The 25,589-nt window shown below is 41.0% G+C and overlaps 1 protein-coding gene across 1 annotated transcript; it reads right to left on the minus strand.

The window, feature by feature from the left end:
* Window positions 1-4,533: 4,533 nt before the first annotated feature.
* AQP1 (aquaporin 1 (Colton blood group)) lies at window positions 4,534-23,438 on the minus strand. Its single transcript, XM_083872518.1, has 4 exons — window positions 22,560-23,438; window positions 8,206-8,370; window positions 8,002-8,082; window positions 4,534-6,511 (listed from the first exon to the last, which is right to left on the minus strand). The coding sequence occupies exons 1-4, from the start codon at window positions 22,941-22,943 to the stop codon at window positions 6,332-6,334; spliced, it is 810 nt and encodes a 269-aa protein (XP_083728644.1). The 5' UTR covers window positions 22,944-23,438; the 3' UTR covers window positions 4,534-6,331.
* Window positions 23,439-25,589: the final 2,151 nt, after the last annotated feature.

Consider the following 25,589-nt stretch of genomic DNA (forward strand, 5'->3'; position numbering starts at 1 on the left):
TAAAATCTACCTCTCCTATTCCAAGGTGGTTTCATCCAAGCTACATATGGCAATTCTTGAAAATCTTGAAAATTCTTATTTTATTTCGGTCGTGAAGTACAACTCCCCCATTCCTTCCAGCCTTTTCCCCACAAGCCATGGAAATGGAAATGTGAACCTAGAGTCATAAAGCATTTCTGTGCATTCTCTAGGCAAAGGTTAATTAAAAAATATGTAAATCTGTCAGCCTCAGCAATGTCACAAATGGAAAAAAAAAAAAAAAAGTCCTAGAGAAAAAATACCCACCTGTGGCAAATAAATCCCAGTCTATCATGTTTACAAAGAAAGGCTCATTGGAGCACACTTTGGAATGACTTGGATTAGCAGGGAATATGTGTAAAATTGGAACATCACAGGTCTTTTGGCTTTCACTGATTGGAACAGGTGTCTGGGATTCACTCCCTTGCCTGGCTTGAGTGTTGACCAGGCAGAGCTGAGTCAGGTCTCTTACAGCCCATATGAAAGCTTTAATGGCCTCTTCCCTGTATCACAAAAAACCCCGACATTTCACATTGCCATGGCAGCACAAACCACTGCAAAGCTAGATAGGAATATAATTTAGTTCCTCTTTCACTCCTTGAACAAAGTTAAATAATTTTGAGTAGATCAGATCTGGCTCCGAGACAGAAAACACAGTAACACTCTTCCCACACAGCCCTGATAGGATATAGCATCAGGCAGGCCCATAATTTCTCTCTCCTCCCTTTATTTCATGCCAGGTTCTTCTTGATTAAGTAATGATGGGAAATGGTGGAACAAGAAAAAGTTGGAGATCCCCAAAGGAAATCAAGTGTGCCCTGCAGCTCGTTGTTTTTACAGTCACATCTGTCTTTTGGACAGATTGGTACCTGCAAGTGCTCCATTTGCTTTTCAGGGGGAAAAGAAAAAAAATATTTTTAAAAAAAGGAAAGAAAAACTATGACTGTTTCCAGCAATTGCACTTAACAGCCACTTTAGTCAAGAGCTTCTGTTTGGCTCTCATGCTTCCAGGAAACATTGTTCTATTTGCTTTCAATGGCAAAGAAAAAATAAATTAATAAATGGTCCCTCCAGGTTTTTGTCTGGATAGGAGTAAGGATACACCCTTTAGAACAGGGAACTGAGCCCAAGCTAAAGGCAGAAGAGATTAAATGGAGGGATCTGCTCTGATAATGATCCCTCTCTTGAAAATAAAGTGTAAAAGAAAATATGAAAAGATGTTAAAATTTTTCTAGAAATGCTACAAAAAATGGGCAAATATTATCACTATACTGATCATTTACCATCAGCTTCTCAATTCCTGCTCTAAGACAAGAATAGAAACAAAACAGAGGAAAAGGCACAATGAGGGCAATTCACGGCAAACTTTAGAGCATGACAGATCAGGAAGTTCAGGAAATCTTGAGCAGGGGAGTGTATTGAGTTTCTGGGGTTCTTTTTTTATCCAAACCTATAAACCTGATAATAAAATGATTGAAAAAAGGTGAAAACCTCTCATTCAAACAGGTATGGCTCTGGGGCAGTAGGGCACAGAGTTCAAGCAAGGTGAAAGGAGAATTAATCTTTCTGAGTGCTATTAAAATCCAGAAACCAGCCACCTTGTGTGCCCTGAGTCACTTCCCTCCATCCATTCTGTGTTCCTGTGTTAATTTTGTGCTCTGCCCTTACCAAATTCTGGACTATACAGTAATTTATCAGAGAATTACAGGCAGCAGGCCTGTGGAGGAACAGGAATGGCCATGGGCAGGCATCCATGGCTACATGGGAGTGGTCAGCAGTACAGGTCCCTGGAAAGTTTTATTTTCCAAAAGTAAAAGGGAACCTTGAAGTCAACAGGGATTGTGCCTTCTCAGGAACATCATTCATAACCCTGCCTGGCAAATTAATTTTCAGAACCTAAAGTGAAGTGATCTCATAGATGGCTAATGACTAATTAGCAATTAATCTATTTAAGCAGAGTTTCTATTTCATGATTCAGCTTTGGAAAGTCTATAAATTATGCATTGGCCCCCAGAAATAATTCTGGGCTAATTTAGGTAATATCAGACAACCTATATACAAGAAATTTGGTACTTTCAAGGGCATCAAGCTTGAATGAAACCTATTTTTGACACAAATGTTTTCACACAGATGTTTACACAAGCTCAGACTCCAACTGAACCATAACATCCATATTCCTGATATAATTTATTGTGTGATACTTGGCACGTCCAAACTTCAGCTGGATAAAAACAGCAAAAAACATTGACATATGATGAGAAACTCTATATTTGTATTATTGTGCTACCCTAATTTTTAAAAACATTAAGCTGTGAATTGTGACTGGTGCAGCTGGTGGATATGGAAGGACAATGGAAGCTTCCTGGAGTGCTGGCTGTCATTATGTTAGGTTTCAATTGCCTTTCTTTGCTTGCACATGTTAAAAGTCTACGTAGAGTGGAGCAAGATGAAATCTAAAATTAAATTGCTACAGTTACAATGGGGAGGCAGAATATGCATTTTGTTCTAAAGATAGGTGGGTAAATTAGGGCCCAAATCTCCCTAGATTGACTATAGAGTCAGTAGAGCAACAGGAGTTTCTCAAGGACAAATCTAAAGCACCTTCCTCAGGCTTTTTGTAAATTGTCTTGTGTTGGAATGAGCAGAGGATGCTTTGTCATCTGTGCAAACCACAGAGTGGGAACATAGGAACACCTGCATGCTCCTGGGATGGAAACCTGCACTCAGAAAAAGCAAAATTATCATCTTTGTTTTGCTCAGCTTTGCCCAGGAAAAAATTGGGATATTTGGGGTGGTCCATACTGGCACTGACACCCATGTTCCTGGACTTGGGAATATTTCCTTGTTCTTTTTCCTTCATAGAGAGGGTGGCTGTATGGGATGCTGTGGGTACCTGAGGCATGGGATTGGGACTATGGGAGGTAGTTCCTGGATAATCTAGGGAAGCATCCCTCTTTATCATCTTCACTCAGAGGGTGGTGAGGCCCTGGCACAGGTTGCCCAGAGATGGCTGTTCCATCCCTGGAAGTGTCCCGGGCCAATCTGGATGGGGATTGGAGCAACCTGGGGTAGGTGAAAGTGTCCCTGGGTGCTCTTAGGGTTTGGAACTAGATGATGTTCAAGCTCCCTTCCAATCCAAACCATTCTAGGATTCTACAGCCCTTTCCTGTTAGAATGTGTGATAAATACAGAATTTATGCCCAGGGCATCACCAGGGCACAGACAGCTCCCATTAGTCCATGGGTCAGGAGCTCTTAGTGCAGACATCACAGGAGCTGTTTGGAAAACTCTCCCAGGCTTGCTTTGTCAGGGACGTTTTGTTGAGTTTCTGGGCAATCACATTTGCCCACTTGACACTTGTTAGCGGGTTTCGATACTTGCCACTTCATGCCTTTAATTCCTTCGCTGGGAATGTTTCAACTATTTTAATGAGCTGATGATAAGTTTGAAGGGTGCTTGTCTAGCACAAACAAAAACCATTTGTGCCAGGAGCGGAAGCACCATCAGCAGCCATGGCCTCAATCCTGCTCTCAGCTCAGGGTTTAAGTACTACAAAAGCACTTTATAATATACCATTAAGCTTCTCCTTCTTTACAAAGAATGGAGGGGTTTAAGCCTGGAATTCACCTTAAATACTTTTTTATTAATTTAATTTTCTTAAGACCTTTACTGTAAATTGTTTAAATATTATCACTGTGAATACAGGGTCTGGTGGAAATATTTCCTGCCCACAGCAGGGGATTTGAACAAGGTGATCTTTAAAGTCCCTTCCAACACAAAACTTTCAATGATCCTATGATGCTACAAAATACACCAATAAATCACACTGTGTTTACTTTGATATGGGTTGGGTTTTTTGTTTGTTTGTTTCTTCACTAGTGAAACAATTATTGTATGTCTCTAATTAATTTTATTTATTACTTTAGTGATCATAAGCTGGAGCAGCTAATACGGTGCAGTCCTATCACAACCCAAATGGAAAGAGAGTGGTTTTTGTCTTCACAGTTTTGGACTTTGAAGCATAAAAGAATAAGCCAAATTCTTTACAAGGTGTAGACTAAGGAAAAAATTGTGAATCTCACATTTTCTGCACCATTAACTCTTAAGTTGCCTGAAGTTCGACAAAACAAACTATTTACTGCAGCTGAGTTCTATGACTGTTCTGGCTCTCTGGCTCAGAGATTCTGTAAGGCAAAACCCAGTTAATTTGGAGTCAATGGAGGCACTGGGATAACAGCAGATAAAATTGGAAAGATATTCTAGAAGTTCTACTCAAAATCCTGGTCCTGTGCCTCATTTCTAAGTATAATTTGGAAGACTTGATTTCCAGGTGAGGGTCTGCTTTGCCTGCTATAAAAACAAAGAACATTCCTTTCCCTAAAGGGCAGCATCAAGTGAATAGTGGAAAAGTAGAAATTGGCTCAGTTTTACAGGTGGGCACCTGAAAAATGGTACAGAAAATTAAATTGCATTACATGAGAAACTAAAAATGAAGAATCATGAACAGTTCGAATGTTAGCACAACTGATTTTGTTTATTTTTAAACCACCCCAAAAACCAATCATGCTTTATGTACATAGGCAATACATGGGATAGCACACCAAATGTAGACAAGAAAGAGGAAATATATTCTGGTTGATTTTGCTGGTGATTTTAAGTTTTATTCTTCTTTTTTTGTTGTCTATCTGCTCAATCTGATGAAATGATCCAACCCATACAGATTTCTATGCCAATCCTGCCTCACCTCCCAATCCCACCCTGTCTCTCAGAGAGGGGAATCGATCCCACAACCTCTGGGGGGTTTTGCTGAATGCTGGAATGTGCTGATTTTCTGTCAGTTCTTCTGGACCTCATTTCTTATGGAAAACTGTTTAGTGCAGAACAAGTTTATCAGCACGGATCTGCTTTAACTATATTCTGTAGTTAGTAGGTAAGACCAGCTAATGCTTTGGGTTACTCAGGAAATCATAAGTAGCATACACACACACAAATTTAAACAGAAAATAATCTTCCACGTCGTTTAGAGTGTTCATTTTCTTTCTCGTTTCCAGTGTCGTTTATTTCGCTAAGCACTGCTGCAATTATTTCCACTTGTGTTTATTATGCTCTTATTTTCTTACAAAACAGTACACTAGGCTTTCTGTATAAAACATATATATAAACATTTATATATATATATATATATATATATAAAAAACAAAGCAACCACCCCCAAAATGGACTTACAGGTATGTATTTGTCCCTCATTAGAAAATATACCGTGTGTGCATCAGTTTGTGGTCCCTGAATGTCACAGCCCTGGCTAAAGGTCAGAGAGAAAGGGGACTTCTTTGTTCCTTGTTTTGCTTTAGACCTCATGAGAAATTACACAAGGTGAACAAAAGCAGAGTCAGATCCTGTTTACACATTGGCACCATGTCACTCTTGTTGCCATTGTTGTTGCTACTCTCCAATTTGCCTTCTAGTTATTACTTCCCAGGAGTTAATTTTTTTCTTTCTTTTTTTTTTTTTTTTTTTTGGTCACATATATTCTCCCCTCAGAAGCCACTGGGTGCAGGATCAGGGAGAATGAAAAACTAGAAAGATCCTGTGACTCTTGAAATTCTTACCCTGCCTAACTTTTCTGGGCCCCTTTCTCAAAGATGATCAATTATTTAGGAAATTGTGGGTAATTTTACATAGCAACTAATCTTTAGTAGACTTTCCTTCCAAAAGAGGGTTTTGGACACTGATTTTCGGCTGGTTTTTTCCCATTCATTGCTGGCATTAGATGCCAGCCTTGCATTTTTGTAGAAATACTGGTTTTTCAGGTGTTAGGCCTCTAATATTGGTACAGATTGTTCTCTGTCCTCAATATATGTTCTTTCAGGAAACAAACTGGTCATTGGAACTACTTATCATTACTGAGTGATGTGGAGGAAGAACCCCCCACACTAAATACACCTCAAAATTGGGTGGTACCAAGGGAGGGGTGAAACTTCAGCCCAATTATTTAGATCATGTAAAGATGACCTAAATAAACTTCACCCCAATTTATTTAGGTCATAACTTCTAAACCTAAAGACTCTGTAATTGAAAAAACCCAGATATAAAAAATGCTATTAGGATTAGGGGAAAAAAAAAAGAAAAAAAGAGAAAACCGTATTGAATTAAAAAACCAAAGTACTGCTTGCTGGTTTACAAAGAGTCTATAACACTGATAAAATCTTCGGAAACCAATGTGCTGCTTTTTTTTTTTTTTTTTTTTTTTTTTTTTTTTTTTTTTTTTTTTTTTTTTTTTTTTTCCTTCCCTTCCCTCTCTCCATGCCCTTCTTTATTTTGGCTTCATTTCAACCCGGGAGTTCATGTCATCCCCTTCCAGGTCATACTCTTCTACTTGGCCGCTGGTCCACACCTTCATGCGGTCAGTGAGGTCACTGGTCCTGGGCGCCAGGATGAAATCGTAAATCACAGCGGCACTTGCTCCTCCGATGATTGGGCCAACCCAGAAAATCTGGAATACAAATCCAAGTCATTGCATCAGGTGTTTCTGCATTTGAAGTTCCTCTGAGGATCCTCACTCTGAAATTTGCAGCCTATCCACTTGAATGTTGACTTAACCACACGGCAAGAGACCAGGAATTTCTCACCATTAATTGGTGGTAGACCCAGAGGTAAATAACTGTAACTGTGATGTCATGTTGTGATATTTAAAACCAATTACCTATGCTAAAACATCTCTGCTACTCCAGATGGAGTTGGCAGGGGAACATAATTTCTACAACAATAGAGCATTGGTTTCCATTCTCCTATTAAATTCCAGTGATAGGTGAATTTGAAAGTAATACTTAACGAGGGGCTTAATTTGCCACAAGAGGCTGCTCAGCTGGTGATATTGCTGTGATTGAACTGGCCTAACCACTTAAAAAAACAAAAAAATTTAAAAAGAGAGATAATAAAAGGATTTTAATAGACAAGTTGATTTTGTTAGAAACAACAGAAGATATTGAGGACTTTGCAAGGCCAAAGAACTGCTGAGTCTGAAAACTCTTTTATTCAGCAATATCAGCAGTTTAACACAAAATATTTTCTCTATTTTTTTATGCCTCTACAAAGGACAATAATCTTCCTATTATATTCTGAAAATATCAGCTCCTCTCTCACTTACTTCCCTTTAGTGTCCTAATAATAATGTTCAAGTGGTAGACACTGCCAAAATTTCCCCAGTGTCCTCCTTTTATGTTTTAATCCTTAAATTAAAATGGAATCAATATCCAAAATTTTCACAACCCATTGTACTACCACTAAATTTCCACCTGCTCCTATGCAACTAGCTGCCAAAATTGTGAGTAGAAGAGTTGGAACAAGCCCCTAAAATGAGGCTTATATATTCAAAAACATGTGCTCATTTACAGCTTTATATCAGCTTTCTTTATTGAGCTTTGGTGAAATAGGTAAATTTTTGTGAAGAACCTCATTTCTGCCACATTTAAATACAAAGAATAATCTAAAATTTATAGTGTTTCCAGAGCACTTATCCTTGAAAACACATAAGCCGACACTCAGCTTTAAGATGCTGAACATTTTATTAGCTCTTAAATATTGGATGATCCATTTCAGTTTATAAACCTGCTTAAAAATCTTTCTAAATTAGGTTTTACCAGATTAAGCAGTAGCACTATACAAACTTAGTTTAAACAATAAATAATACAGGATTCCGTGAAATAAAGCTTAAACAATTAAAATGTTCAAAATAAATTAATATAAAGGGGAATAACCAAAGAAAATCTACTGTATTACTTTGAGCACAGAAACTGAATGAGCCTGAGGAGTTTTTGTTTGCCTGAGGCTGGTCAGGATTGAAAGGAGAATATTCTGTGTTAAATGAAATGGAAATGCCAGCTCTCTGACTTGTTCCTAATGCTACGTGTTGAGATGTCTCTGATCTTGTAGGTTACGTGTTTTCAGAACCTCTTGTGAGTTAAACAAATTTACTCAACTCACCCAGTGATTTTCAAAGTTGTTGGCGATGAGCGCTGAGCCAAAAGATCTGGCTGGGTTAATTCCACAGCCGGTGTAATCGATCTAGGAGGCAGAAAGAGAACCAGAGGTGAGGCACAGATGAAGCTTCCCCATCAGCCCCCTGCCTTCACTGGCCCACCCCAAGGTGGGACAGGGCAGATAGAACCTCTGAGGGCTAAAACTTACAGCGAGAAGATGTCCCAAGGCAACAGAGAGACCGATGGCCAAAGGCGCCGATCCCGAGACATCGTTCCTTCTCCGGTCTGTGGTGGCCAGGACACACAGCACCAGCTGGAAGGTGGCAATGATTTCAATTCCCAGCCCTTGACCTGCATTGATTCCCTCTGAAAGCTGCATGGAGGCAAGAAGGAAAATGTTATTTCATATTCCTGCATTACTTCAATCGGTGTAACAAAGTTCTGCGACACCTATTTTGTCAATATGAAAATAGAGACCTGCAAATCTGTTTCCCTCCCAGGGTTCCTTTTGCTTAACAGGGGAATAAAAATAGAAAGAAATAGAAAAAATTGAAGAGAAGGTAGTTTTGAAACACTCCCTGCTGTACTCAAGCCTAGGCATAAACAGACTTTTTTTATCCAATGTGGTTCAGTGGTTGCTGCTTCCAACCAAAGTGAGCACTCAGCCACTGGGCACAATGAGAGTGTGCTTGATCTAAATGAGAAACAAATCAGCCAGAGAATCACCTTCAGCAGAGTTTACTTCTTCAGATGTCAACTGTGGTGCCTTAGGACAGTCACTCATTATTTCAGGGATTTCCACATTAATATTGAGATGTTAATATTCCACTTATACTGTGAATCAGTTGCCTGAAAATATGCCTCTTATGCTACAGGAAATACCCTAAGATCTCCACGGAGTTCATGTGGGACTGGTAGATGTGTCAGAAGACCAAAAGTATGTTAAGCATCTCTAGATATTAATATTTAGTCAATATATCTCTAATTTGCACAAATAACAGTGTAGTCAATGGAGATGAGATCAATTCACTTGATGAAATGAAGGGGATTATTTGAAAGCTTCGGGTTTTTTTGTTTTATAGATCTTGTTCTACTACAAAGAGCTTACACACCTAACTCACAGGGGAACTACTTTTTGGTGTCTTAGACCCAAACTGAATCTCATTTAACTTCCTTGGGATACATTAAAAAAAATCCCCAATTCAGGAATCTCTAGGGGCTGATAAGAACGTTTCCATTTTCTACTGAAGTAGATTATTTAGAAAAACTCAAACTGTCAGAGATAAATATTCAAATGGTGTTATTAGTCATGAAATCAGCAGAGTCTCTTGTAAATGCTGTAGAATATATTGAAACCATGGTGATTCACACAAACGGACATTACAGAGCAGAAATGCTGTCATATTTCAGGAGCACTGCTAAAAACTTGTGCCTAACAAAAAACCATGGAGGTAAACCATTTGATGTTATAACAAGTTTTGAGTTCTGCTTTTAATTTCTGTATTCAGTGGTGTCTTCATTAAGTCAAGGCAAGTCTGTCACTGAGCTGAATAACTCAATGTTAAGCAGAAATAACTCACTTGCACAGACGGGATGAAACATGAGCTTGGCCACAGGCCAGGGAACTGAGAATGTGACTCAGAGTAGGAAGCAAACTCTGCAAAACTTATATTAATTTGGGCTATCAGTAGGTTATCACATCTGTCAGAGCCCCTGCATTAAAAACTGCTGGGTCATACATGGCAAAAAACATAATTATATGTTATTGTGATCTGTCCAGAACAATGAAACTGCAGGAAATCCTGCTAATCATCTGATTTTGTGGTTTATGCCCTAATTTCCCCAAAGCTAACATTTTAAAATGGCTTTAAAATTATTAAAATTTTAAATATTATTTAAAGATGGTTAAGTGAACTATTTCACTTTCCACAGGTGCTGTTCACATTTCTTGTTTATTCTCTGGAATAAAGTTTAATGCCAAATTCCTAAGCAATGAAAGTCATTTAAGTGTTTCCTCAGCATAAATCTGATTTTTAAATCCTGCTAATCTGAAACACTAATAATGTATTTTTTTATAGCTTGTTCCTTAACATGCAGGAGCGATATCCTCTGAGTTGGAAGTAGCTTATCCACAAATAGAAGGGAATTCTGATTGAAAGAATAGGTATTTTGGTTCCTTCAGCATCCATAGAGTAGATACTGAAATCCATTAATGAAACTTTCATTGTTATTAGAACTTACATGTGAGAAGTGTAAGTCTGACACAAATGCATCCATATGAGATGCACTGAAAATTGCAGAATCCAGAAATACATGCTTGATATCTCTAAATTAATATTCTACTGCTTTTGTAAGTTTTAAAAATAAACTTCTTTTTTTTTTTTTTTTTCACTGTTGACACAGCGAGATTTTTGTTCTCTCAACAAATTAGGCTTCCAATGTGTTTCCTTGTATTAAAACCAATTTAAGGATCTGGACTCTTTACCCTCTGGAAAATCATATCTCACATTTGGAAGGCCAAATGGCCAAACTTAAAAGCCAGGTGTCTTAGCAAATAAGTGACTGATGTGCATATGTCCAAAAGCAGGTAAGAAACCAAATTCTTTCCTATCATAATGCAACCCCAGAGAACCCAGAGCTGACTCATCAATGTTAGCATTTGACAAAGCCTTGACATTTTAAAAGATTAAACACTGGCCAGTCACTGGGCTTTCCCTTCCCTTGAAGGGCTTCTATAAAAGACAATAAGAGCAAAATTATTCTTTAAAAAAACCTGTGATAACCCTTATCTTTGTGAGGCGGAAATCATTTTCTTCCTTTCCCTCCAGGAAAAACACATCCTACAGCTGACGTGACTTGAGGTCATTCTCCCTGCTAATCAACACTTATTGATGGGCTCTGTGGAATCAAAGAAAACCTGGAAATATCATAGGAAACCTTTTGCTTTCCTCCAGCCGGGTGATTTTGCTCAGCTTGCCAGAACGTTAAGATTCCACTGTGAGAGCAAGGACTCTGGGCCATGTTCCAAAAAATGGGACAAACCCAGGCCAACCTTGGATGTCCTGCTTTGCTGGGGCCTGTGGACCTGCAGTGTGTAAGTGCAGGATAACAGAGTATTTATTTGCCTCCTTATCACAGCTAAATTGTCACTGCAGCAGCAGCCTGGGCCATCCATGGTACACATGGGACAGCACTGGTGTTCACCATCCTGAGCACACCCCAGAAAAGATTTAGAAAGGGAATAGGAAGGCACATTCCCTTGTGCCAAGTTAAAATGTACATGTGCATGTGAATATTTATATTTAAATCATCCTTATTAGCAGAGGATTTGCAAGTCTCACCCAGGTAACATTTTGCACCTTTTGAATCTGCTGGTTTAAGCTCTTGACAGAACCAGGGAGATACAGACAACACGAGTTTGTCATCCTTTGCTTGTATTTTCTGTATGTTATTCAGGTTTTTAAGGAAAGCTTGAACTTTTGTGGAATATTTTGTAGAATACAAGACTCCAGAACCTTCAGGATTGTCTAAAGTTTAATCTGAATTTAGTAGGAAGCAGTACCACACATTAAAGACCTGACTAAAAATCAACAGCTGTTCTTAACATCTGCCATTCTGCTTTTGAGAATAGCCAGAGTACAAGATGACCAATATCTCTGGTTCCTAAACAGACAAAATAATGCTTTGAAACAAGACACAGACACTTCTATTGCAATGTTGGGGTCAAGAGGACCTATTCCTGTGACCCCTACCCACACTGCAATGCCTTTTTCTCTGCACTGGTAACTTTTATCAGTGGTCACAGGGTATGTGAGCTGACACTACATCTGTCCTTGATGTATCTGCTGGGAAATCCTTGACATCTTCTCTTTGCAGTCCAATAATTCACATTAAGGAAACAGAAAAAATGTCAGAGGGCAGAGAACAGCACAGCAACTCCTTGAGCTTTTCAAGCTTCAGACATGGGAGGCTTGAGGAGTGGATTCAGTGCTCTGAGGAACCCAACATGCTCTGAGAGATTAAATGAAACACACAAGCCCATATTCATCTCCATCTCACACAGACTTCTTTCCCTTTTTTGTTCTCATGAATAATTCCACTAAACTTCATTTCCAAGTCGGTGTTTTGACAGAAGAAGCACCAGAAACACACATAAGAAATGGGCTGAATCATTGGCAAGATGTCAGAGTTATCTGTGGACACATTTATCTGATCAGCTGAATCAAACTTGGCTGCATCAGTTTGCAATGTGAGCAATTCCTCCTCGACCCTCACAGCTCCCAGACAAGAAGCAGAACATGTAGACACCCCAAGGGAGGTGCATCCTTCTGCGAGCTGAATTCCACCACTTCCAGCCTTAATGATCCCATGATTAATATTTTTCCCCCCAGTTCACTCTGAATCTGAACAAGGTCATGGAATAAAAATCTGCCAGAATTCAGTAAAGGTACAGAAATCACAACTTCTTCAGAAAATTCCTGAGAAGCAACTGATGGGAAACTAAAGAAGCACTGAAGGTATAGTGACTCAAGAGAAATTCAAATGAGGCGTGTTAAACCCCAAAAAGAATTATGTAGACATGAATATGAGAGAAATCAGTAGAAAGGAACAGTTTTATGTCTTCAGAAATGGACAGTGGCCACATCACTTCCAGCTCTCCATAACATCAGATAGGAGATGAGAACTACAGAATTTGTTTCCCAGGAGTGCCCTTCGCTACCACGTTTAGCTGACTGACTGCCACAGCAATAATTTGGGTATTTTTTTTTATTTTTTTAAATATCCAGGACAGGATATTTATGAGTCGCCCGCCTTCGGAAGAGAAACGGGGACAGGAAATTAAACTGGCCCAAGGTAAACCCCACTGTGTACTTCTCCAGTGGCTTCATATTTTTCCCATTATGAGTGAAAGTGTATCAAGTCCAAACCTGTTTCCCGTTATATGGATAAGACAGTTTGTTATGCAAGGTGGTTCCATTACGTGGTGCTGAGCTCCATCATCTCATCCAACAAACTTTTAGCCCTGGATTGGAGCTTCCAGGGCCCAGCTTCCTTTCATATAACAGGGATTAGTTTCCTCATTGTTCCAGAAAAAGGAAAAAAAAAGAGGCCTCTGGAATTGCAGAAGTCTGTTTTTTGGCAGGGGATTGTCAGCTTTCCCCATTCTTATGAAACACCAGAGCCTGCTGGTGTGGTTTTGGGGGAGAAAAATTTAAGCCACAGCATTTTTAATGGCTGGCACTTCTCTTCCTTCCTCATATCCTCATCATCCTACCTAAATTATTACCTTTTTCTGCCATGGCAGACCTTTTTCTAAAAATCAACATTTTATTCAAGTAAAATCTTGCCGTCTTACAGCATTTTCTTCTTATAGCTTAAAATTTCCCTTCTTTGACTTTCCTTCTTTTACTGAATAAGGAAAACTCTTCACAATAGTTTAGATGGTTCATTTTCTCTTCGTCATACTCTCTTTTCAAATAATAATCATTCTTTTTTATGCCAACCAGCTATAATTTAAGTGTTTGGCTGGCAAAGTTCTTTAAGGGGATGTTCTACAAATGTAATCTCAGAAATTCGTCTCCCTTCTTCCCTCCAAACCACATCCCACTGTCTTGCCTGTCATTTTGTTTGACTTTTCTCACTCTTTCAGCTCCAACTTTGTCATGAAAAGAACTTGATGATTTCCATATTGATAACATACCTTTATTCTCCTGGAAGTCTCTCCCACATCTCCATAGCTATAAAGCATCCCTTGAGTGATAGTAAAAATTGATTCAGAGAATCAATCCCTGGCTGTTTAACTACAGTTATTAACTTCTGCCCTTGCTATTTAACAGCATCACTCTGAAATGGATGTTTCTATACCCATTAATTGAGTATTAGGGATTCAGGGAGTGCAAAATTCTCATTTCTTTAGTAAGGAGAGACAGGCAAAGATCTGAAGAGTTTCACTTAAAATTTTACAACAGGAGCACTCAGAAGCTGCTTATGAATTAGCTTTGGATTGTATCCTACATCAACAATGGGAGCATTCAGCAGAATCTGGGGACAAAACACATTGTCCTCTGCTAGATTATCCTTCCTATAAATACAGCCTTAAGAGCTCTAAAGGGGGCTCATACAATTCCCAGAGCAGAAATCATATTTTCCGTTCTTTAGGCAGCAGACACCCTCCAGGAACAAGGCTAAGCTCTCTCCTCCCACCCTCTCTGCAGGCTGAGGAGAAATTATCCAGGGTTTTGTGTCATAGTATCATGGAGAGAAAGAGGGGAGAATGATTATTATATTAAACCCCAGCACATAAAATTTTTATGTTAAACCAAGACAGGCAGTAAAACTCAGTTCCTCTACAGGACTTGCATTTAGCACAGCTGGTCAGAGACAGAAATTTTTTTTTTTATTTACACTTTTACTTTTTGATGTGCCTCTGGGAAAGTTGCTTGGGAGAAGCTTTTTTTTTTTTTTTTTTTTTTTGTTACATGTTGATGCTGAGAAATAAACAGCTTCTATTCAGAGGATGAGGAATTGTGAGGTTTTGTTTTGTTTTGTTTTTTTTCTTCTCCACCCAGCCAAACCCAGGCAAATAGTTAATTTGCTGCAATAGTTGAAGCACTCATTTATACCACAGAGCTGTTTATTATCTCCTCTATTACCTGCCCAAAAGGAGATAGTATTACAGTGGAGAATTTTGGGCATATCTGAATTTTGAGCCAAATAGGATCATCCTCCCTATGTTGTTACTGCAATAAACTGAAATAATACCTGGATTTGCACCAACCTCACAGTATGATTGCTGGCAAAGCAATATTCATTTTGTATTTCTAGACAAGCTCCAGCAAATCTGTGAAGTTCTCAGAATTTGTGCACAGCATTGAAAACTTGGCATTTCCATGGGGTTAAAAAGCAGCTCTGAGGCTGTGCAATGCACTTCAGGAATTGGGGGAACGATTCCAGCTCCCTCATTTCTCCACCTTGTTCACCAAGCAAGAAGTCCTAACAAAGGAAGGAAAAGGAGCCAAACCTGACCTTACCCATTCCAAACTCAGCCATCAGTGCCCTCAGGAGGAGCTGTGTGTGTCTGTGTGTGAGGAAACGTGCCACATTTCTGCTCTGAAAGCATCCATTGACTCCACTTGGCACAGAATTAGAGCCAAGAGCCTGGAAAAGTTTAGTTTTCTGTGACACCTCCAAGTGGTTCCTAGAGAGGGGATGCACAGGACTCGTCCAGGGAAACACACAGAGGATTTCTTTACTCCTTTCTAGGCTGTGGGTTGTGCCTTGCAGAGCTCTCAGGCCACATTTTAGCCCTCCTGCTGTTTATAATTTCCTTCAGGATGCCTGTCAGGCTCTGTATATTTGGTTTAACAGGTTGATGTTGTGCCTCAGCCTCAGATCTCCAATGAAGCTGCAGCAGCCAAACACCAGCTCTGGAAGCCAGGAAGATCAGGAATTTCCCATCAATTACACATTAATAAATACTCAGGGCTCAAAACGTTCCCAGCCAGGCCAGAAAAACCTCCAGGAGACAATTGTGGTACCAGGTAAAGACCCTTCTGTTATTGAACTCCCTCGATTGGACTGGAGAATGGACAAATAAACAAAAATGTACTACTGCCCTAAAGAAAACAGGCAGTTTCCTCTGGAGACAAACAGGAAATTTTTCAAGGGCTATCTTTTCTTCCTTTAGTACTTGTGATGTGGTTTGGTATCCTTGCTTTAAAAATGCTTCACTTAAAAATATCTATACAGCCCAGATAGTGATATTTTTTAGGATTCTCTGATTAAGAAATGTTATTCTCAGCTTCCTGAAGGTTTACATTATCCACTACAACTCATGAACCCTGCTACAAAAACCTAGATTTTTTTTTTTTTCTTACCATTGCACCAATTTAACCAGAACTAATCCATAATAATATTCTCTTGCTGTGGACATTTCCATTTGTTTTCAGGCTATGTTCCTTGCCATGTCAGCTCTTGGTTCAGAACCCACATTGACTAATAGATATTTTTTTAACCTTTCCAATGAATCCAATGAATTTAAATTAAAATTTGAAATTTGGGTTTATCTCATTTGAAGAATCTTTCTATCCATCTGTCTCTGGTGTGTGAGTGTCTGTCTTCATAACACACAGAACACTCAGAAATATTTGGTAAAATCAGAGAACTCCACGGAAAGGAAACCAATTTTAACTGTTTATTGACCCCTCAGGAGGGGTGATGGCAAAATGAATTTTACTTAAATCCTACTTAGTTTGACAGTTGATCTAACACAGAAAAAATAATTTTCTGAAAATCCCAGCACGACTCCACTTGTATTACAAAATAATACACTTGTATTACCAAATAATTAATGGGTTTAGATCTATGACAACTCAGTGTTTTAAACACCCCTGTGCACCCCTTTCAGGAATTTCTACCATTTCTAAATAGAAATAAATGAAGTTTGAGGCCTGCAGAGCATTTTCCAAGTGGTCATCCTTGGATCCACTGGCACAAAGCCCACTTTGATCTCCTCTGTTCCAGCACAGGAGGACTGGGCTGCAGGAGGATGAGCACCAAAGGCATCTCCTTGCCCCAGGAATGGCTGTGCTGCTGCATCCCTCCATACTCCCTGCCAAAATCCTGGGATACGGCTCCATCATTAGAGAGCAAATCTTCACAGAAATGGAAATCAGATAATAAGCTCTGAGATCTGAGATAAGAATTAGAGCCATAACTCCAAATTCTCTGGAGAATGGGTGATAACCATCAGGTTTACATCTCAGACCAGATGTTTCTGCTGTCAGTGTGTGAACTCATTAAAAAGAGACCAAGAGCGTGGCCAGTTTTGAGCAGGTGCCTTTCCTGTGTCCCACCTGCCCTGCCTGGGGCCTCTCAGCACAATGCTGGCAAGCCTTAAAAGCCCTCTGCTGCAAAAACTGACAGGGAACAATGAGCTATTGTTGTGACAGTCTTTGTTAAGAAATAAAAATCCCAGATCAATGTCATGGACCGGAACCATTTTGCTCATTTTAAAAATGCAGCAGCTTCTGGTCCCTTTTAAATGTTTGAGTCCTTAAGCATTCAGATGTCCCAGCAGAGGCAAGGTTGGCAGGAGAAGCTTAAACTGGATGAAAAATAGGCAGAGCAGAGGGCAGAGAAAGGGAGAATGAAACCCCTCACTGTCCTAAACATGAGAAATACACAATATATAATCTGCATTGAAAAAAAGAGTCATCCAAGGATTTTTCAATAAGTGCTAAAGGTCAGGAACTCAGCTGTGTGTCTCGTCCATCCAGCAGCACCTCTGGAACTGCAATTTTCCACAGTGACTCAGAGGAAAAGCAGCATCTCTTACTCAATTGTCCCCTCGCACTGTCAAGCTCTCAGTTTATTTTGGATGTTCTTCCAACTCGAGCCAGCTTTGTTTAATTGGAGGTTGGAGAATGGGCTTGGAGGGCGCGGGCACGAGGAGACGGGGAGATCACCAGGCAAACACTGAGTCATCCAGGGCAACCAGGCAAGTCCTGTCCCCCATGGTGAGAAGGCCCCTGGTGAGGACCAAATGTGGGGAGTGTGGTGATTCCCATGGAGAATCCCCTCTGAGACAAGTTTCTAAAAGATGGGAAACGTCCAATGGGGAATATCAGGATAAACATTTCAGTGCTGACCCACAAACACCATTAAAAGGTGTGGCAGGTCTCAACTACGCAAAAGGGAATTCCTAGTGCTGGTGCAACATTATGTTTACACTGGAAATGCAAATTGGGAATTTGTTGGGAGAAAATTCACCAGGCATGGATGCCCTAGAGATAAGACCATCTACAGATGATAAGGATCCACAAATCTTATCACATTCTATGCTCCACTGTCCTGGAGACAAGATTGTTCATCTTCCCCAAGTAGCTTCCCCATTACACTTCCCCAGTAGAATAAGGCTGGAGCTGGGGACATGTAGACAGCAAAGGAAAAAACATCTAAAAATCTCCAGCATTGAGGTTCCAAGTTGTTCTGTGGCTGCTGGATCACGATCCAGCTAAGTGGGAGTAGTTATGGGAAAAGGGCTCATTCCCATCACTGGAAGTGTTCAAGGCCAGGCTGGATGGGGCTTGGAGCAACCTGGTCTTGTGCAAGGTGTCCCTGCCCATGGCAGAGGGTTGGATCTATAAGGTCTCTTCCAACCCAACATATTCCTTGATTCCTTGATTCTGTGGTTCTGTTGCTCTGTGCCTTTGGTGAGGCTGGAAGGTGTCTCAAACCAGCAGATACTGGTCTGGTATGAGGAGTCACAGACAACAAAGGTTTCCTTTTTCCCTGACCTTGAGAAATCTAGAGCTGGACATGGGGTGTTGATCCCCAAAGGACATTGCACCCTCGTGTGCACCAATTCTGCCACGGCTGATCCTGATTTGGGGAGCCCCAGAGAGCAGCAGAGACACAGCCAGACATGGCAGAAATTCAAAGGGTGTTCCAGAAACAAGTAACTCTCCATACTCCAGGAATAGTATCCATATGAATATTCACCTGTCTTTAAATGACCTCTGAATCCACTGACCACAGATCTCCTTTGGCTTTTCCAGAGAGCTCCTTAGTTACACAAACAACGTTTATCAGTCCACTGGGTGTTTTCTAAACCCAAACCCTCCTATTTGTTATTCTTGGTTGTTTTTCTTTTCCCTTTATCTACCCGAGCAACGTTACCTTCGGGTCTGTTTTTCCTGCCTACAATTTTTGAACCACTTTTAAAATAATATCTTTCATCATAAACTCCAAGGCAGAGTTTTCAAATAGTTTCCAAATTATAGCCCCAAGAGTTAGGGGGACGCATTTCCTGGCACTCTCATGACTATGTCAAAATATAGAAAAAATATAAAAATAAAAAAAGAAAAATAAAATATAAAAATATTGAAAATTTTGAAAATTGTGGTGTCTGCATTTGTCAGAAAGTTCTAATAATTTAAATATACCTCTAATTAATTCAGGTTATTAGATAGATAAATAGATAGATAGACAGATAGATATAGAAGTATAAAATAACCTGAGCTATAGAAATTTTCTGAGTATGTTTTTAAAAGTTGATAAAAGTTCTTCAGATAAACATTGTTTAACAGCAAATATTGCGTTACTTTACAGCACAGGAGTCTCCTCTCACCCCTCTTTCCTGCTTGAGCTCTTTGTTGGTCATTAACTGCCTTGCTGAGTAGTTTGTTCCATTATCCAAACTCCAGATCTGTCCTCAGCAGACAATAGCCAGCTCTGCTGGCAGATGAGTGCATTTTGAATCTGGTATTCTCTATTCTTACAGCTTTACCTAATGGAAATTTGTAACGTGTAATAATCCAACTTCCAAAAAAAGATACAAGATGATGTAAGGAAAAATATTTAAATTTTTTAGAAGAGCAAACACACTGCATACTCCTCTTCCAGCTTCTCCAATTCTCAAAGTTTTTACTTTGGAACCCACACCACTACTAAAATATACTGGAAGCTAAGTGTCTTAAAAGGATTCAGTAATCTAAATACATCTCTGAGTGTTGTCCAAAATGTCTTACTTGGGACCAGCCAAAGTAACTAAAAATATATCTGTTGACTTAAGCAACGTTTGGATCAAAATCCTAACGTGTGACTGGTTTGCTTGTCTTAGTGTAAACCAGACCTTAACACTGAACATGTTAAAGGAACATCCTGCATTTTCATCCTCCCTTCTTTCTCCTCAGCCTTGTACTGTCCATGGCTGGGTTTTATGCTTCATCTGATTGTGTTCCCTTTTTTTTCCCCTTTGTGCAATGAGAAAGACACGGATTTATCTCACTTAATTTTGGGTACTTAGCAGAGGTTTCCAAGCCTGGAGCCTCAGCATGGCAAAGAGGAGCTGGGTGTCTCTGGGAGCAACCCAGCAGCTCTAAAGGTGGAAGTGCCTCTCTTTGCCTCTCATTCTCTGTGGATTAAAGAGGAGCCATTGGAAATGGGTTCTCAGTTTGGTCCCTCAGTGCAGGACCTGCAGCCAGGCAGGAGAAATCTGATTTCAGGCGTGCAACCCCACCCAGTGTGGCCTGGGAGCACTGGATGGCCCCTCACTCCATTACACTTCCCCCCAACACACTTTTCCTGTAAAAAACACCTCTCCAAAAGCACAGGAGGGCCGGAACAGAGGACAAAGCCACACACATCCAGACCCTCTTCCCAGCCTTGTCAAACAAGCAGCACTCTCTCTCTATTCCTTTTCTGAGCAGGGAATCCACACCTCACTATCCATAAGAAGAACTGGAAGTCAGAGCATCTGGCAGGGATGCCAGCTCTGAGCTTCTCCTCCTCATCCTCAAGCTAAAAACCATAACAATAAAAGCAGCTCTGTGGTTTCTCCTTGTCACTTCTTTGTGCAAGGAGGCACCTCAATGCTGTGGTTTCAGGATGGGCCCCATTGGCATCAGCTCTGCACGAGCACAGCCCCTCTGCTGCTCCCCCCATGCCTTGGGCTCAGACCCAGGTCCCCCTCAGCCCTCCCCTGCCCAGGCACTCCAGGCTTGTCACTGGGAAATGAATGGATTTGCTTTCTTTTCTTTTCCTCTCTATTTCCTTCTCGGGAGGGAGAAGAACAGCTGCTGCCCTCACTATCCCCAGGGGGGTCTCCCCACTGTCCTCCCATCAGAACATTTATAACTGGATGTGAAAGAAAAAAAGAAACAAAATCCTGAATGTTTTCTAATGACAAACAGCGAGACCAGAGCTTTTAGAAACTGTATTCTCAGTTATTCCATTGCACAGAAATTGCTGATTGATTTGTAAAATTTATAAGATGAAGACTCAACCCTGCCTGGTTTTGCCTTTGCAGCTTGAGGAGTTACTGACTGAGGAGCAAGAAGAGCTTCCTCCCCTTCACAAATGGCCAGGTTCAGAGCTTTGGTTAGAGGAAGGAACCAGTCATCAGGATTTTATGGAAGCAAAAGGGAAAAACCAAGCTTAAGTGCTACCAAAACCAGACCTCCCGTGTTTAATGGCAGTTGGACCTCTCGAGGAAACCACTTGGGCAGACACCCTGTCCCCTGTGGTTGAGCTGTTCCCTCTGTCAGTGGTTTCAGAGGGAAAGATCACGTCCCAGACTCACAGCCAGAGCCTTCTGGAGTCAATAAAGTTATTTGCTCTTCTTCCCCAAAATGTTTTGAGTTAACCCATCAACATTTCCAAAGCACTGTCAGGATGGAATAGCTGCAGGAAGCAGGAGAGAGGGAGGTGAGCAGCCAAATCACAGAGAGTGGATGATACTGAGCTGCCCAAGAATCACCTTAATATCAGATTTTATTCTGTTTCGAAAACTTGACTCATGTTCTGAATTAACTGTAATGTCAAATCACACTATGCAAAACCATTTTTCTTTTTTGCCTAAGTTGATTCAGAAGAGATGCTGCATTTGCACCTTTATGTCCCAAATACCCTTGTGACTTCAAATGGGCAGAAGATTTCAAATCAGCTCAATTTTCAAACTGCAGTCAGGAATATTCTGCAAGAAAGGGGCCAAGGAAAATATATTAAATATTTGTTCTTAAGAGATCAGGTCAAATAAGTGACCAGAAGGAATTTCCATTTATAGCACTGTCCTGCACTGGCTGTTAGTGCTGCCTCTGACAGTGGGATGATTTCAAGTTTACAAGTGTATTTATCCTTTTTTTTTTTTTTTTTTTTTTTTTTTTTTTTTTTTTTTTTTTTTTTTTTTTCTCCTATTATGCTGCAACAACAACAGCAAAATGACATTTTGGGGAGGAGGAGTTGTGGCCAGGCAGTTTTTAGGCAGCAGGATGAGAGCATCTGGCTGGGAGAGAGCTGGAACCTGCACCCAGTTACCTGCAGCTGCCTCATATTTTCTTCCAATTTACACATTAGAATTCAGGATTTGTCCAATTTTCACCCAGAAATTTACAGAAAGGGCAGCTGGGACTTTGCTTAATGCAACAGGTACTGCTCACACATTTGGGGGTGGGATTTCTCCTGCTGCACAACTCTGCTCCCATGGGTTTTCACTGCAGCCAGTGATACACAGCATACACAAACCATCAATTAAGTACTGAAAATGAACCACACTCACAGGAGCCAAAACAACACTGGTATATGCATATTAATCATTCTGTCACCTTAGAGACCCTCAGAACCACGAGAGGTCATAAAACTGCCAATGATTTCAGAGTTAAATCAACATCAAAAGCCACCTCTCAACAACTTAGATGTACAAAACTGAACATGAGCAAAAACTGATCAGGACCAGAATGTCCTAAAGCTCCAACATGAGGGTGGGGCGGAAGGACCATCCCTGTGACATCCTGATTATCAGTCAGGGCTGAATTCTCTGCTACAACAAACAGTCTGAGGTCACCAGCACCAACAGAACCCCCAAAACTCTAGCAGATTTAAAGACCTACAATTCTACCCCCCCAAAAAAAAATTAAAAAAAAAATAAAATAAAGGAGGAATGAAAAGTTTCTACTTACACCATCTACCCCTGCATCTTTAGCAGATTACAGGTGCTACATTTTACTCAAAATAAATTTAATAAAAAAGAAAATAAAGGAGGAATGAAAAGTTTCTACTCACAGTATTAAGTCCCAGGGTGTTTCCTGGGAGAGAGGAGGTGACTCCCGAGAGAATGGCCGTGGCCACCACTGCCCCCAGGCACTGGGCGAGGATGTACATGAAGGCTTTGAAGATGCTGATCTGGCAGCTGAGCAGCAGCCCCAGGGTGACGGCCGGGTTCAGGTGTGCCCCGCTGATGTGGCCCACGCTCTGAGCCATGGTAGCGATGGATAAGCCAAAAGCCAGGGAAACCTTCACGTTGTCCTGAGACCTCGTGTTGTTGGTCACCACGGGGAAGCTGATGCCCAGAGCTGAGCCGATGCTGATAAAAATAAAAAGGCTCATGGCCAGAAACTCGGCCACCACTGCCCTCCAGAAGATTTTCTTTCTGAATTCACTAGCCATCTTTCCCCTTTCTCGCTTTCTCTCCTCTCCTCACTTTCCCTTCTCCCTCTCTCCCTTCCTTTGCCTGATATTTTTCCTTTGAGGTCTGAAGAGAAATCTGGAGGAAAAATACAGTCCTTGGATTATTTATAGGGCTTTGGGTGGTCTGTAGGAGGGAAGGGGTGTTGCACAAAAGGAGGAAAGAACATCTACATAGATGCTGACTGCTAGATTGATGTAAGACACTGTTTGCCTGCCAAAGTTTTTTTCTTCCTTTTTTTTTTTTTTTTTTTCTTTCCTTTTCCCCTCCCTTAACAGCGTTCGATCCCTGCCGCTGTTTTTTAAGAGGCTTTTTCAAACTCTTGGAAAAATCCTTAGGAGAGCCTCAGGAATTTCAGCCTCACTCCTTTAACTCCTGTGTCATCTGTCAGCGCATGGATCGGAGCGAAAGCTTTGATGGGATTTCTGCCTGGAAATTCTCTCTGAAACAGAAAGCAAAGTTTATCAGGGCAGGCTGGTGAGTTATCCACGCTCAGCCTCAGCGGCAGCAGATAACAGCTGAAAGTAGTAAATAAGACTGACAGCTAAATCCACACTCCAGAGGCTTCAGTAGCTCTGTTTCATTGGAAATAAAAGGTAGAAATGTCCCTTGTGCTGTGGGCTTGGGGCTGTTTTGGGTGCCAAGGCTGGCGGCTGTAGGGACACACTTGGATTTACAGGGCTCACACGAGCTGCTGTTCACTGCTGAGGGATCACTTTTAATCTCTGTGTAAATCTGCCATAACACTGTGGTAAGCTGGAAGATTTAAATGCATGTAATTTGGATGCCAAGGAAGATTTTTTTTTAGGTTTTGTTTGTTTGTTGGTTGGGTGGTTGGTTTTTTGTTTGTTTGTTTGTTTGTTTTTTGTTGGTTTTTTTTTGTTTGTTTGTGTGTTTGTTTGTCTGTTTGTTTGTTTGGGGGGGAGGTTGGGGGTTTTTTTGGTTTTAATTTATGGATTTTTTTTTTTTTTCACTTTTCTTCTTCCAAGCGCAGAGGGATCTCGGGGTTCCCCCAGTCTTCCCCTTCTGTCAGGAAGGAAAGAAGCCAGTCTGGGGCTCCCTGGCCATGTCCTGCAGTGAAAGCCCATCCCTCACCGCCCTGCTGAGGGTCAGCTCAGCTCAGCTGTCCCGGCTGTCGCCAGGGAGACTCTGCTGCTCCTGAGCCTCGGGACTGCCCAGACACAGAGACAGAGCGGAGAGCGAGGGAGAAGGGAAATTACATGCTTGGCTTTGCAGACAAAATGAACCTCCCGGCTGTGCCAGAGCCTGTCGGAGCAAAAGGTCTCAGTGCCCGGTTTTATCCCGGCGGGGCTCGGACACAGGGCTGGGATTAACCCCTGAGCTCCCACACCCCTGCCTGCTCTGCAGCTGCGGGTGTGTCCAGCTGCAAATCCCGGGGTCTGCTCTGACTTCAAACCCAGGGAAATCTGTTCCAGAGGCAGACACAACTTTTGAAGTGTGTCCCCAGACACAACTTTTGAAGGATGGGTATATAAAAGCAGCCTACTGCTCTGCCTCTTCTTTTTTTCTCTTCTCTCTTTAATGCTCTGGTAACATCTTCTGAATTGTACTTAAATTGATTCAAGGCTTTTTCATTTGGACAATGTGCCGGTAAGAAGGAAAAAATCGAATACACACCTGGATAGTATTAGACAGCCAATAAGGGTTTTTTAAAAATATATTTGGTTTTCAAAAGATGATTCAGTGACAGAGCTGAAAACAGTTTAAATAAAAATCCAGATGTCTGCAGCTTGACATACCCAAGTTCTTATTCTTCCTGGGCATCAGATGTTCTTCATTTTTCACACAGTCAATTGTATTTCCTTTTTGTTTTATGATGCACTTACACAACAGGAGTGTACCAGTGAAAAAGGAAAAAGCAAATAAACAGGAACAAATTAATTACTGGGTTTACCCTTCTAATTACAGTGGGACTTCAATGAGGAACCATGTAACAGACAAATCAAAAATCAAATTTAGCCAAATATGGGAACAGAGTGGAATTTTAATATAAGATACAGTTGATTCCAGTTGTATCCTATCCAGTGGAACTTTTTATTTACTGCAAACACTATCTGAGATAAAGATCTTCAGCTCCCCTGGTCCTTCCAAGAGGATGCCCAAGACCCAGGCAGGACATCCATCACACACCTCAGGGAACTGAGACAGCAGAACTGTGAGCAGTTTGCAAGAGTTTCCATGTGTCCCAAATTGGCCTCTGTGGGATGGAGCTGCCCAGATGGTCACTCGTGCCCACAGGAAACTCCCTCTTTACTCACCTCTTCCTACAATTAGGAACTGGATGACCAAGCTACCTCTGTATCAGTACTGATAAGGTGAGGAAGAGCCCCTCCAAGGAAAACTTCCAGAAGGTGGGAAAGTAAACTGGGAAAGTATTGCAAAATGCTCCCCTGATTTCTGCACCCTCCCCTGACTGGCCTGTGGCAGAGACAGGACACCAGGGAAGCCAGACCTTTATGTGAACAACACAAACATTAAATGTCCCTCAAGAGTAGCAGGTTGGGCACCACCTTGGTGTTGAACCAGTTGGTCACCTCACACTTGCATTTTCATCCTGGGACTCTCCATTTCTCTTTTCATAAATGTTACTGATCTCTCTTTTTATA

This window comes from Zosterops lateralis (genome assembly GCF_965231275.1).
Source record: "Zosterops lateralis genome assembly, chromosome: 1".
Taxonomy (NCBI): domain Eukaryota; kingdom Metazoa; phylum Chordata; class Aves; order Passeriformes; family Zosteropidae; genus Zosterops; species Zosterops lateralis.

Coding starts and splice junctions, on each gene's coding strand:
- AQP1 (XM_083872518.1), bottom strand. CDS start 22,943: ATGGCTAGTGAATTCAGAAAGAAAATCTTCTGGAGGGCAGTGGTGGCC. Junction 8,371..22,559: donor ACACCCTGGGACTTAATACT/GTGAGTAGAAAC, acceptor GCCTCCATGCAG/CTTTCAGAGGGAATCAATGC. Junction 6,512..8,001: donor ACAACTTTGAAAATCACTGG/GTGAGTTGAGTA, acceptor TTTGTATTCCAG/ATTTTCTGGGTTGGCCCAAT.